The sequence below is a fragment of the Lutra lutra genome, chromosome 7 (assembly GCF_902655055.1).
Source record: "Lutra lutra chromosome 7, mLutLut1.2, whole genome shotgun sequence".
NCBI lineage: Eukaryota > Metazoa > Chordata > Mammalia > Carnivora > Mustelidae > Lutra > Lutra lutra.
In genome coordinates, this window is record NC_062284.1 from 72830665 (window position 1) to 72845736 (window position 15072).

General features: G+C 39.7%; 1 gene segment (V, D, J or C); it reads left to right on the forward strand.

Moving 5' to 3' along the window:
* The first annotated feature begins 11769 nt into the window (after positions 1-11769).
* On the forward strand, positions 11770-12310 carry LOC125104481 (T cell receptor alpha variable 9-2-like). The segment is given in 2 exon segments: positions 11770-11852; positions 11976-12310. Coding segments are annotated over 2 exon segments (381 nt in total).
* Positions 12311-15072: the final 2762 nt, after the last annotated feature.

The following is a 15072-nucleotide window of genomic DNA, read 5'->3' on the forward strand; positions in this document are numbered from 1 at the left end:
CCTTTATCCATTCCTGCCCTTCACTTCAACGTTCCTTCAAAAGTACTTCTTGCCAACATCTGGCTCAGTTTTCACACCTCTGAACCCTCCTTGTTTGAACAGTGCTCTACTCTCCAAAATCCTCATTCTTTCCATTTTCCTCCTTCCATCTCTAACCCTATTTGCCCAGTGCCTTAAAATTCAGATGGTAATGGATGGTTGGTAATTAGTCTTGCATTCTAACACCCTCTTATATTTGCTAGAAAGGCAGATGAGTAAAATAGAAATCTTAACTAGAATCTCTTCAAATGTTTTTAATTGCAAACTTTTACCATTTTAACATATATTTTTACCATTGAAAAAATTTTTGAGTGTACATTTCAGTGGTATTAAATACATTGACATTGTTGTTCAACTAGCAATACCATTTCCAGAATTCTTTCCTCCTGAAAAATTAAATATTTACACTCATTAAACAATCACTCTCCATTACTTCATTCCTCCAGTCCTTGAGAACTACCATTCTGCTTTTTCTTTCCATGAGTTTGACTACTTTAGGTACCTCATAGAAGTGGAATTATGCAGTCAAATGCTCTACCACTGGCTATACCCCCTCTAGAAGTGGAATTATGCAATGCTGGTCATTTTGTGACATTTTATTTGACATAATGTCTCAACATTCACCTCTGTTGCAGTGTGTGTGAGGATTTCTTTCCATTTTAAGGTTGAATAATATTCCAGTGTATGTACATAGCACATTTTGTTTATGTACATCTATTTGTAGATGGACTTTAAGGTTGCTTCCACCTTTTGGTGGAAATAGGAGTCCATAAACATTTCAATATTGTGGGTATATAGCCAAATTCTTTCCATTTTTTAGTAGAATCTTGAAGTTGAATGTGGAGGTATTCTTAGAAAATATATTGTAAGCCCTAAGGAGTGACTGTAGAAGCAGCTGAAACATCAACAGCATTCCAGCTCTCGGGCTATTGAAGGCAATGGCCCAGCAGGAGTAGGATAAGATCCCCAGGGGCAGGGTATAAGTTAGGAGGTATGAAAGAATTCCACCCTCAGTACCCCCTTTCTGCACCTGGTGATTGTTAGCCCAAACATTCAGCTCCTCCCTTACCCCATGACTGACTGCCTGTATTCCTACACGTAGGAGGGAGTACACGCATGTTTCACGTATCCGCCATCCCATTGTAATCCTTTCCCATGTTTTGAGGAATCTTTTTTTTTTTTTTAATTAAAAAACAAATAAAAGTTACGTGCAGGATTCAGCTGCTGCTGCTCTTCCTGGCAGAGGCAGTGCTGCATGGCTTCTCAGACTGGTGTCTGAGAACTTTATTTCAGTGCATGATGACAGTTGAATTTCTGGATTATAAGGCCATTCTATTTCAGAATTTTTCAGAAATATTCATACTTATTAATCGGAACAACAATGTTCTAACTGCCTTATCACAAGCAAGTTTCAAGGAACAGAGAAAGAGAATGATCACTAGTCATGAATGGAGCTCCTGTGTATCAGTGACTCACAAAACCCTAGAAGAGTTTGTCACTCTTGCTTAAATCAGATGTCTAATATTTGGTCTGGATGGAATGGTAAAGCCACTAGCCACTGGTCAGTTCCTGAATATCAGTTTGGGTATCCATTCAGTTTGGGTATCCATCCATTGTACTATGTTTTCTTTCCTCTTTTGGTAAAAGAGTTAAACTTGTAGTTATTTAATTCTTCTTTTTAGTTTCATTTGCATAAATAAAGATCCTGCTAATGAGTGTCTTAAAATATTTCAAAGGCTGGGAAGAAGTCACTTTACTACCATATAGTCTCTCTCTCAATTTTTTCTGACGACAATTGAAGTAGCAAAAACAGGGAACAGGTTTTTGTTATCATTGAGCTCTGTGTTCTAAACTATTAGCTCTGCCATGAAACTTCCTGATCATTTTGAGCTTTGTTCCATTATTTATAAAATGGAAAAGTGATATATTTTTAAATATTTTGTTGACAATTTTGTTATTTATCCAAAGACTTTGACAAATAACTGATGAGCAATTTAGGAGGGATCTTGACAAAGTCCTGATCTAAATCTAAGAGAAAGTCCCAGTGAATTAGATAGAATGGAAGGGAATCCTCACCTTTAAAAAGGGCACCACAAAAAGTCTGCACCAAATGTCATACTTGATGGTGAAAGCTTAAATCCTTCTCCTTAGTTTGGGATGTAAGGAAAGAATTTTCATTTTCACTTATATTTAATATTGAAGTAGAGTTTCCAGCCAATGCAATAAGACATGTGGAAGAAACAAGAGCCATAGAGTTTGGAAAGGAAGAAGTGAACTTGTCTTTATTAACAGGCAGCATAGAGGCGCCTGGGTGGCTCAGTGGGTTAAGCCGCTGCCTTCGGCTCAGGTCATGATCCCAGGTCCTGGGTTCGAGCCCCGAATCAGGCTTTCTGCTCAGCAGGGAGCCTGCTTCCTCCTCTCTCTCTGCCTGCCTCTCTGCTTACTTGTGATTTCTCTCTGTCAAATAATTAAATGAAATCTTTAAAAAAAAAATTAAAAAAAAAACAGGCAGCATAATTGTCTGAGCAGAAAATGCAAGGGACTCTACAAAATAGCTACTAGAACAAATTGGTTTCCGAAGTCAATTGTATACGTACCATATGACCCAGCCATTGTATTCCCATACATGGACCAAGAAAAAGCATATGTCTATAAAAAAGTCTTATACACATATATTCACAGCAACTTTATTTGTAAGAGCCCCACTGGGACTAATGGGATATGGTCAGCAGCAGGTGAATAGACAAATTGTTTTATACACACATGATGGGATACACCAGCAACAGAAAAGAAACAACAGCAACAGAAAGAAACAAACATGATAATTATGACCAATGAAAAAATCTCAAAATGATTATGCTGAGAAGAAGCCAGAGAGAAGAGCACAATACAGAATTTCTACAAAATTAAAAATATGTGGACAAATTCATGACAGAAATATTCCTTAGAAATGGGGGTGGTGAGCGTTAAGAGAAAGATTACAAAGAGACATGAGGGAACAGTTGGAGTGATGCGTATGTTCATTATCTCAACTGTGCTGAGGGCTTCATATGTCAAATCTTATAGAATTGTTCACTTCAAATTGGCACAGCTTATTTTTTTTCAAAAATTACCCATTAATAAAGCCATTAAACATCCAAATTTATTTATGCATATCTTCCTCAATGCTGTACAATTCTTTTGTGTGAACCAAAAGGCAAAATATTTCTCTTGTACATTTTCAGTGGCCTAGAAATATGTTTTTTTTTAATTTTTTTTTATTTTTTTCAGCATAACAGTATTCATTATTTTTGCACCACACCCAGTGCTCCATGCAATCCGTGCCCTCTACAATACCCACCACCTGGTGCCCCCAACCTCCCACCCCCCACCCCTTCAAAATTCTCAGATCGTTTTTCAGAGTCCATAGTCTCTCATGGTTCACCTCCCCTTCCAATTTCCCTCAACTCCCTTCTCCTCTCCATCTCCCCTTGTCCTCCATGCTATTTGTTATGCTCCACAAATAAGTGAAACCATATGATAATTGACTCTCTCTGCTTGACTTATGAAATATGTTTTTTTTTACTAGGAGTTATAGGTAATGACTTTCTGCAACCATGTGCTATACTGTTTATTTCTTTTTTTTTTTTATTTTTCATAAACATATATTTTTATCCCCAGGGGTACAGGTCTGCGAATCGCCAGGTTTACACACTTCACAGCACTCACCATAGCACATACCCTCCCCAATATCCATAACCCCACCCCCCCCTCCCAAACCCCCTCCCCCCATCAACCCTCAGTTTGTTTTGTGAGATTAAGAGTCACTTATGGTTTGTCTCCCTTCCAATCCCATCTTGTTTCATTTATTCTTCTCCTACCCCCTTAACCCCCCATGTTGCATCTCCTCTCCCTCATATCAGGGAGATCATATGATAGTTGTCTTTCTCCGATTGACTTATTTCGCTAAGCATGATACCCTCTAGTTCCATCCACGTCGTCGCAAATGGCAAGATTTCATTTCCTTTGATGGCTGCATAGTATTCCATTGTGTATATATACCACATCTTCTTTATCCATTCGTCTGTTGATGGACATCTAGGTTCTTTCCATAGTTTGGCTATTGTAGACATTGCTGCTATAAACATTTGGGTGCACGTGCCCCTTCGGATCACTACGTTTGTATCTTTAGGGTAAATACCCAGCAGTGCAATTGCTGGGTCATAGGGTAGTTCTATTTCAACATTTTGAGGAACCTCCATGCTGTTTTCCAGAGTGGTTGCACCAGCTTGCATTCCCACCAACAGTGTAGGAGGGTTCCCCTTTCTCCGCATCCTCGCCAGCATCTGTCATTTCCTGACTTGTTAATTTTAGCCATTCTGACTGGTGGGAAGTGATATCTCATGGTGGTTTTGATTTGTATTTCCCTGATGCCGAGTGATATGGAGCACTTTTTCATGTGTCTGTTGGCCATCTGGATGTCTTCTTTACAGAAATGTCTGCTCATGTCCTCTGCCCATTTCTTGATTGGATTATTTGTTCTTTGGGTGTTGAGTTTGCTAAGTTCTTTATAGATTTTGGACACTAGCCCTTTATCTGATATGTCATTTGCAAATATCTTCTCCCATTCTGTCAGTTGTCTTTTGGTTTTGTTCACTGTTTCCTTTGCTGTGCAAAAGCTTTTGATCTTGATAAAATCCCAATAGTTCATTTTTGCCCTTGCTTCCCTTGCCTTTGGTGATGTTCCTAGGAAGATGTTGCTGCGGCTGAGGTTGAAGAGGTTGCTGCCTGTGTTCTCCTCAAGGATTTTGATGGATTCCTTTCTCACATTGAGGTCCTTCATCCATTTTGAGTCTATTTTCGTGTGTGGTGTAAGGAAATGATCCAATTTCATTTTTCTGCATGTGGCTGTCCAATTTTAACAACACCATTTATTGAAGAGGCTGTCTTTTTTCCATTGGACATTCTTTCCTGCTTTGTCGAAGAGGAGTTGACCATAGAGTTGATATTTCTGGGCTCTCTATTCTGTTCCATTGATCTATGTGTCTGTTTTTCTGACAGTACCATGCTGTCTTGATGATGACAGCTTTGTAATAGAGCTTGAAGTCCGGAATTGTGATGCCACCAACTTTGGCTTTCTTTTTCAATATTCCTTTGGCTATTCGAGGTCTTTTCTGGTTCCATATAAATTTTAGGATTATTTGTTCCATTTCTTTGAAAAAAATGGATGGCACTTCGATAGGAATTGCATTAAATGTGTAGATTGCTTTAGGTAGCATAGATATTTTCACAATATTTATTCTTCCAATCCAGGAGCATGGAACATTTTTCCATTTCTTTGTGTCTTCCTCAATTTCTTTCATGAGTACTTTATAGTTTTCGGTGTATAGATTCTTAGTCTCTTTGGTTAGGTTTACTCCTAGGTATCTTATAGTTTTGGGTGCAATTGTAAATGGTATGGACTCCTTAATTTCTCTTTCTTCTGTCTTGTTGTTGGTGTAGAGAAATGCAACTGATTTCTGTGCATTGATTTTATATCCTGACACTTTACTGAATTCCTGAACAAGTTCTAGCAGTTTTGGAGTGGAGTCTTTTGGGTTTTCCACATATAGTATCATATCATCTGCAAAGAGTGATAGTTTGACTTCTTCTTTGCTGATTTGGATGCCTTTAATTTCCTTTTGTTGTCTGATTGCTGAGGCTAGGACTTCTAGTACTATGTTGAATAGCAGTGGTGATAACGGACATCCCTGCCGTGTTCCTGACCTTAGTGGAAAAGCTTTCAGTTTTTCTCCATTGAGAATGATATTTGCGGTGGGTTTTTCATAGATGGCTTTGATAATATTGAGGTATGTGCCGTCTATCCCTACACTTTGAAGAGTTTTGATCAGGAAGGGATGCTGTACTTTGTCAAATGCTTTTTCAGCATCTATGGAGAGTATCATATGATTCTTGTTCTTTCTTTTATTAATGTGTTGTATCACATTGATTGATTTGTGGATGTTGAACCAACCTTGCAGCCCTGGAATAAATCCCACTTGGTCGTGGTGAATAATCCTTTTAATGTACTGTTGAATCCTATTGGCTAGTATTTTGGCGAGAATTTTTGCATCTGTGTTCATCAAGGATATTGGTCTGTAGTTCTCTTTTTTGATGGGGTCCTTGTCTGGTTTTGGGATCAAGGTATGCTGGCCTCATAAAAAGAGTGTGGAAGTTTTCCTTCCATTTCTATTTTTTGGAACAGTTTCAGGAGAATAGGAATTAGTTCTTCTTTAAATGTTTGGTAGAATTCCCCCGGGAAGCCGTCTGGCCCTGGGCTTTTGTTTGTTTGGAGATTTTTGATGACTGTTTCAATCTCCTTACTGGTTATGAGTCTGTTCAGGCTTTCCATTTCTTCCTGGTTCAGTTGTGGTAGTTTATATGTCTCTAGGGATGCATCCATTTCTTCCAGATTGTCAAATTTGTTGGCATAGAGTTGCTCATAGTATGTTCTTATAATTGTCTGTATTTCTTTGGTGTTCGTTGTGATCTCTCCTCTTTCATTCATGATTTTATTTATTTGGGTCCTCTCTCTTTTCTTTTTGATAAGTCTGGCCAGGGGTTTATCAATCTTATTAATTCTTTCAAAGAACCAGCTCCTAGTTTTGTTGATTTGTTCTATTGTTTTTTTGGTTTCTATTTCATTGATTTCTGCTCTGATCTTTATGATTTCTCTTCTCCTGCTGGGTTTAGGCTTTCTTTCTTGTTCTTTCTCCAGCTCTTTTAGGTGTAGGGTTAGGTTGTGTACCTGAGACCTTTCTTGTTTCTAGAGAAAGGCTTGTACCGCTATATATTTTCCTCTCAGGACTGCCTTTGTTGTGTCCCACAGATTCTGAACTGTTGTGTTTTCATTATCATTTGTTTCCATAAATTTTTTCAATTCTTCTTTAATTCCCTGGTTGACCCATTCATTCTTTAGAAGGATGCTGTTTAGTCTCCATGTATTTGGGTTCTTTCCAAATTTCCTCTTGTGATTGAGTTCTAGCTTCAGAGCATTGTGGTCTGAAAATATGCAGGGAATGATTCCAATCTCTTGATAATGGTTGAGACCTGATTTAGGACCGAGAATGTGATCTATTCTGGAGAATGTTCCATGTGCACTAGAGAAGAATGTGTATTCTGCTGCTTTGGGATGAAATGTTCTGAATATATCTGTGATGTCCATCTGGTCCAGTGTGTCATTTAAGGCCTTGATTTCCTTGTTGATCTTTTGCTTGGACGATCTGTCCATTTCAGTGAGGGGAGTGTTAAAGTCCCCTACTATTATTGTATTATTGTTGATGTGTTTCTTTGATTTTGTTATTAATTGGTTTATATAGTTGGCTGCTCCCACGTTAGGGGCATAGATATTTAAAATTGTTAGATCTTCTTGTTGGACAGTTCCTTTGAGTATGATATAGTGTCCTTCCTCATCTCTTATTATAGTCTTTGGCTTAAAATCTAATTGATCTGATATAAGGATTGCCACTCCTGCTTTCTTCTGATGTCCATTAGCATGGTAAATTCTTTTCCACCCCCTCACTTTAAATCTGGAGGTGTCTTCGGGTTTAAGATGAGTTTCTTGTAGGCAACATATAGTTGGGTTTTGTTTTTTTATCCATTCTGATACCCTGTGTCTTTTGATTGGGGCATTTAGCTCATTAACATTCAGGGTAAGTATTGAGAGATATGAATTTAGTGCCATTGTATTGCCTGTAAGGTGACTGTTATTGTATATTGTCTCTGTTTCTTTCTGATCTACTACTTTTAGGGTCTCTCTTTGCTTAGAGGACCCCTTTCAATATTTCCTGTAGAGCTGGTTTTGTGTTTGCAAATTCTTTCAGTTTTTGTTTGTCCTGGAAGCTTTTAATCTCCTTCTATTTTCAGTGATAGCCTACCTGGATATAGTATTCTTGGCTGCATGTTTTTCTCATTTAGTGCTCTGAATATATCATGCCAGCTCTTTCTGGCCTGCCAGGTCTCTGTGGATAAGTCTACTGCCAATCAAATATTTTTACCATTGTATGTTACAGACTTCTTTTCCCGGGCTGCTTTCAGGATCTTCTCTTTGTCTCTAAGAATTGTAAATTTTACTATTAGGTGACGGGGTGTGGACCTATTCTTATTGATTTTGAGGGGGGTTCTCTGAACCTCCTGGATTTTGATGCTTGTTTCCTTTGCCATATTGGGGAAATTCTCTCCAATAATTCTCTCCAACATACCTTCTGCTCCTCTCTCTGTTTCCTCTTCTTCTGGAATCCCAATTATTCTAATGTTGTTTCATCTTATGGTGTCACTTATCTCTCGAATTCTCCCCTCGTGGTCCAGTAGCTGTTTGTCCCTCTTTTGCTCAGCTTCTTTATTCTCTGTCATTTGGTCTTCTATATCGCTAATTCTTTCTTCTGCCTCATTTATCCTAGCAGTCAGAGCCTCCATTTTTTATTGCACCTCATTAATAGCTTTTTTTATTTCAACTTGGTTAGATTTTAGTTCTTTTATTTCTCCAGAAAGGGCTTTTATATCTCCCGAGAGGGTTGCTTTAATATCTTCCATGCCTTTTTCAAGCCCGGCTAGAACCTTGAGAATCATCATTCTGAACTCTATATCTGACATATTACCAATGTCTGTATTGATTAGGTCCCTAGCCTTTGGTACTGCTTCTTGTTCTTTTTTTTGTTGTGGATTTTTCCGCCTTGTCATTTTGTCCAGATAAGAGTATATGAAGGAGCAAGTAAAATACTAAAAGGGTGGCAACAACCCCAGGAAAATATGCTTTAGCCAAATCAGAAGAGATCCCAAATCATGAGGGGGGAGAAAGGGGATAAAAAGGGGTTCAGAAAGAAAAAAAAAAAGAAAGAAACTATTAAAAAAAGAAAGCTGATAAAAAATATAAAAAGGAAAAATATATATATATATATTAGATAAACTATTTAAAAAACGTTAAAAAAGAAAATGGTAAAAGTTAAAAAAATTTAGCAGAAGAAGAGAAAAAAAAATTGAAACAGAAAAAAAAATTAAATTATCTGCAAAGCTAAAGAATCATGGGGAGAAAGCCATGAGTTCCATGCTTTGCTTTCTTCTCCTCTGGAATTTCGCCGCTCTCCTTGGTATTGAAACTGCACTCCTTGGTAGGTGAACTTGGTCCTGGCTGGGTTTCTCGTTGATCTTCTGGGGGAGGGGCCTGTTGTAGTGATTCTCAAGCGTCTTTGCCCCAGGCGGAGTTGCACCGCCCTTACCCGGGGCCGGGCTGAGTAATCCGCTCGGGGTTGCTGGGTTTGCTTTTGGGAGCTTTTGTTCCCTGAGCGCTTTCCATAGAGTTCTGGAAGACGGGAATGAAGATGGCGGCCTCCCGGTCTCCGGCCCAAAGGAGCCGAGAGCCCGGGGCCCCACTCCTCAGTGCACCCTCAGAGAACAGCGCCCAATGACTCTCATCACCCTGGCCTCCGGCCGCGCTCCGAGCTGACCGAGCCTGCGACCTGTTCAAGGTAACCCCGAGCTGAGAGTCACTCCTCGGCTCTGTCTCTGTAGCCGGCTTCCCTGTTCTCATACCGGTAAGCTCTGCGACACTCAGAGACCCCCGATCCTTCTGTGACCCTGTGGGACCTGAGGCCGCGCTGACCCCGTGCGGGCTTCACCCCGGTTAAGCCTCTGGAGCGATGTCCCTCAGCGGGACAGACTTTTAAAAGTCCTGATTTTGTGCTCCGTTGCTCCACTGCTTGCCGGGAGCCGGCCCCTCCCCCCGTGGTCTATATTCCAGTCGCTTTGGATTCACTTCTCCGCCAGTCCTACCTTTCAGATAGTGGTTGATTTTCTGTTTCTAGAATTGCTGTTCTTCTCTTCAATCTCCCGTTGGATTTGTAGGTGTTTGCAATCTTTAGATAAGCTATTTAGCTGATCTCCCGCTACCTGAAGTAGTCTCAGCCTGCTACTTCTCTGCCATCTTGACTCCTCCTCCCCTATACTGTTTATTTTCAATCCAGCATCATCCATCTTATTTGGTATTCTGCCTACATGTCTGCATACAAGTTTGCAGCTACTTGCCCCAAATTCCTTTTTAACATAGATTTTAGGCAGTTTCTGATAATGTGATTGGAAGGTGGAAGGGAAGGGAGGGGACACGTGAACCCAAGAAATATCCAGGCCTGAATTTCTTACTTCGCTCTGCATCTGGAAAACTTCCCATATTAGCTCTGGACTCATGAAGTTCTTTGATCTGATTGTGTGGAGAGTAGCATCTAGGAAACAGCTTGAGCTAAGCTTCCATCTCTGTGTCTAGAGATAAATGTTTATAGGGCTTTACAGAAGATGTGTTCCTTTCCAGAACTTTATGCTGATAATCCAGATTTCTTACATCACGAGGAAAATTTTTTTGATTAGCGTTTGGCAACAGAATGTGGTAGATGGGTGGTAATAGAATGCATCCTTGAGGCTAAAACCTGTTAAGAGTATATAGCATTAGTGAGGCCCCTGGGTGGCTCAGTCAGTTAAGCGTCTGCCTTTGGCTCAGGTCATGATCTCAGAGTCCTGGGATTGAGCCCCATGTTGGGAATCCCTGCTCAGCAGGGAGTCTGCTTATCCCTCTGCCCTGCTCCCCCTGCCAGCTTGTGCTTTCTCTCTCAAATAAATCAATCAATCAAATATTTTTCTTTAAATAAGGGAGTATAACATTAGTATTTGTTACCTGATTCACATACACTATTCATCTCATGCTAGAGTCAACGAAACTGTGAGAGCATAAGATAAGAATCTCAGATCAATTAATTAAACACCCAGCCTTTGGTTTGGCTCAAGTTGTTATCTCAGTTCTGTGAGGTTGATCCTCATGTTAGACTCTGTGCTTAGCCTGGGGAGTGTTTTCCCTCTCCCTCTGCCCTTCTGCCCATCCCTTGCTCTCATACTCTCAAACATAAATAAAATAAATCTTTAAAAAAAAGAAGAATCTCACATCATTCTATAGGGATTTGTCAACTTCATTTGTGATCTCTCTTCTGAATACAATTGATATTTTCCATTGTTTATGATTCTGAAAATAAATATTTGACTATTAAAATGGTTACCTATAAAATAGTGTGACTTTTATTCTGAAAAACATATATTAAAATGAGAGTATTCCTTAAGTTGCTAATTTTTATGACCAAGTAATACAGTGTTTCAGGTAAAGGGCATTTGCTCATTTTTTTTTTAATTTAACGTATATTTAGGGAGTGCTTAAAAAATGACAGTCACTGTTCTAAATATTAAAGCACAGTGCCAAAACAAAACAGACACACTCAGAATCACTCAGCAAAGACTTGACTTCTAATTACTTTTTCCATATTCAACTCAAACCCCATTTCTGGCAGTCAGTGGGTTTTGGGCTGGTCCTCATGGACACATGAGTATATGAAGTACTATAGTAAGATGCTTTAAGAAGTTTGCTACCCTCCCAGCTACAGAAATTCCCTGGGATGCTGTGTTAAAGAACTTCCATATCAGGCAGTGTCTTAAGAACAAATAGACCTGAGAGGTCAGGATTGCTGTTGTTCAGACTTCCAAGAGCCACCTGAAGCCTGGCATGTGCCTCATGAATTCAGGGATGAAACAAATGGCTGTCTTGGGGAGGATTCTGGCCAACATGCACGCATTTCAGTCCCTGTCCACCAGGGGGTGCAGCTTCCTACCACAGTCACATTTCCTGTGTGAAATGTAGGCTTTCACTGATCATTTCTCTGTCACTCCAACCTTTCTTCATGGTAAGAATGAAGAACATTATTTAGGTGACACTCCAGAGATGAAGTGTTCTCCAGGCTTCGTGACTGTGGTACTCATAATGCTTGGTAAGTAAAATGTCTCTTAAAATTTGGGATTCTTTCTTCCATTGTGTCAGCAAATTGTTTAACTGTAATTTCTCCAAGAGCTTTATGCACAAGGTGACACAGGTCTCTTTTCTTTTTCCTCAGGACAAACACATGGAGACTCAGTGACTCAGACAGAGGGCCAAGTGACCCTCTCAGAAGAGGCTTCCCTGACTATAAACTGTACTTTTTCAACATCATGGTCTCCTACTCTTTTCTGGTATGTCCAGTATCCAGGAGAAGGTCTAGTGCTCCTCCTGAAAGTCTCGAAGGACAAGGAGAAAGGAAGCAACAAAGGATTTGAAGCCACCTATAACAAAGATTCCAATTCCTTCCACTTGGAGAAAGGCTCAGTGCAAGCGTCAGATTCAGCTGTGTACTACTGTGCCATGAACGACACAGTGACAGGGACTGCAGGGGGAGCTGAGCACAAACTCTGAGCAGAACAGGGGCCTGGATGCTGAGCGTCTCTGCCTGATCCATTCTGGTTTCAGCACAGTCTGTGGTTGTTTGTCCCTCAGTGTGTGGTTGACACAAAACCATACAAACCACTAGAGCACAGGAACCAAAAGTAAGATTCCCCAACCCCAGGTGTTCCTTAGTGACATTGAGAACAGTTTGATGCCAAGAGTTCCTCAGTCGGGGTATAAGTAATTTCAAGGTAGAATCACATAACAATGAAGTGGTCTCTTGCTCATCCTTGCAGTGAATGTCCAGCCCTACAAGTTGTTCATGGCACCCTGGTGTGTGTTGTTGCGTCTATGACACTTTTAGAGACACATAGTGTGCCTGAAAAGGTGGCCTCTGCCCAGTGTCTTCCTGACAGTATGGCAGGAGAAGTGATGGGAGAGCATCAGCCCTAAACCAGGTTTTAGTAGAGAAAGAAGGGAAGGGAAGAAAGGGGGAGAAACACATGTACCTAAGCAAGGGAAAGAGAGACCAGGAACCTCTTCCCTGCTTTCTTTTCTAGTAAATCCATTGGGAGACTCAGGCTGATATTCAACATGAAGGGGTAGATTAGAAACAGAATTGAGGAGTTGGCTCATATCTTAATCACCCACCATGCCCTTCCTTTTATTTTCGGCAAGTACATGGATCGTTAACCTTCTAACAAGTAGGCCTTGAGTGAAGTGGTTTTTCAGTGCCAAGGAAAGCTGCACCATACATACTCGCCTCTATACCCCTGAAGCCCTATTAAAAAGGTGGTAAGGAAATTATAAAGGGCATAAACCCACAGAGAACAGACAAAAAATGACAGTGGACAGTGATGTTAGAAAAACTTTAGAGGGTGAGGTGTATGTATATGGAGCAATGCAAACTTGCTCAGCAGACCAAATAAAGAAGAAACCAAGGAGAATTTAGGAGAGAAGCATCTCAATGTATGCTGTGTCATCTGGAATGGGTTAGGAAAAGGAGGCATGAATTATATTTTAATAATTATGGCAAGTACTGTGTGTGTGTGTGTGTGTGTGTGTGTGTGTGTGTGTGTGTGTCTGTCTGTCTTTTGGGGACATTTGGAAGATCTTAGGAGGACTGAAGAGAAAATATGTAACAGACAACCCAGGCTATATACAGAGCCTATATAATAAGCAGTGATCACTTTTCATACCCTGCAAAAGATGGAAGGTAGTCATTAAGAACTGAGGAATTGCACATAGAAAGTCCAAAAGCCAAGGAGCACCTGGGTGATTCAGTCAGATGAGCCTCTGCCTTCGGCTCAGGTCATGAGCTCAGGGTCCTGGGATGGAACCAGGTATGGGGCTCGCTGCTCATCCGGGAGCCTGCTTCTCCCTTACCCTCTGCCCCTCTCCCTGCTCGTGCTCCTGCACTTGGGTATGCATGTTCTGTCTCTCTCAAATAAATAAATAAAATCTTTAAAAAATGAGAAAAGCAAAATAATTAAAACAGAAAAATATAATGATTATTTATTCACTTCAGAGAAAATAAAATACTACACAGGAAAGGCACATACTCATACTAGTCCATTATGTTTCAACCAAATTGTCTTCTAGATAAGTTTTAGTAATATGTACTGCTAATAATGGTGATTGGGCAGAAAATATATTTCCCCACACCTTGTGTATTACTGAGGTTTTCAACTTTTGTTTGTCAGTTAGGCTTCCCTTATTATTAATAGTTTCTTTAATTATGTATGTGATGGAGTTTCACTTCGTGTATTTAAAAGCTGTTTACATTTTTTCTGTATAAATTGTCCACATATTTATCTGCCCATTTCCTGTTATGTTACTGTCTTTTAAATAAATATATTTTAAGGAACATTGTCTGTGTTTAGAAAATTGTAATATGACTGTCATATATATGTGCCTTTTAAAAAATATTTATTATCCTTTTGACTTTCTGGGGTTTTCTTGCCACCCAGAATTTTTAAAAATAGTATATAGTAATTGGAACACTAAAAAAAAAGAATATTAAGCTACCTGATTATTTTTTACATCCATTACTTATCTTTTTTCATATGTAAATTCATCTTTCAGAGAATTAGCTGATGATTCCCCAGTAAAGACAGACAGAATCTCAATTTTCTTCAGCACATCAACTGTATAAAATAATAATAAAACTGTTCTTAAAATCCCCCCCAAAATAGTATATAGTAAATTTAATGAATTTTTAATGGATTCTGAGTCATTGCGTCCTGCTTAATACTCCTTAGCACTCTAAAGTGGTAACGTTTTTTCTTTTTTTTTTTTTATTAACTTATAATGTATTATTTGCCCCAGAGGTACAGGTCTGTGAATCATCAGGCTTACACATTTCACAGCACTCACCATAGCACATACCCTCCCCAATGTCCATAACCCAACCACCCTCTCTCTCCCCCGCCTCACCCCCAGCAACCAACAGTTTGTTTCCTGAGATTAAGAGTCTCTTATGGTTTATCTCCCTCCCTATCCCATCTTGTTTCATAAAATGGTAACATTTTGTCTCATATTTTCTTTAGTTTCTCCCAAATTATTTCTTTTTAATTTTTATTTATTTGACAGAGAGAGATCATAAGTAGGAAGAGTGGCTAGCAGAGAGAGAGGAGGAAGCAGACTCCCTGCCGAGCAGAGAGCCTGATGTGGGACTCTATCCCAGGACCCTGAGACCATGACCTGAGCCAAAGGCAGAGGCTTAACCCACTGAGCCACCCAGGTGCCCCTCCCAAATTATTTTTATTCTTAAATCTTTCATTTGGATGTGT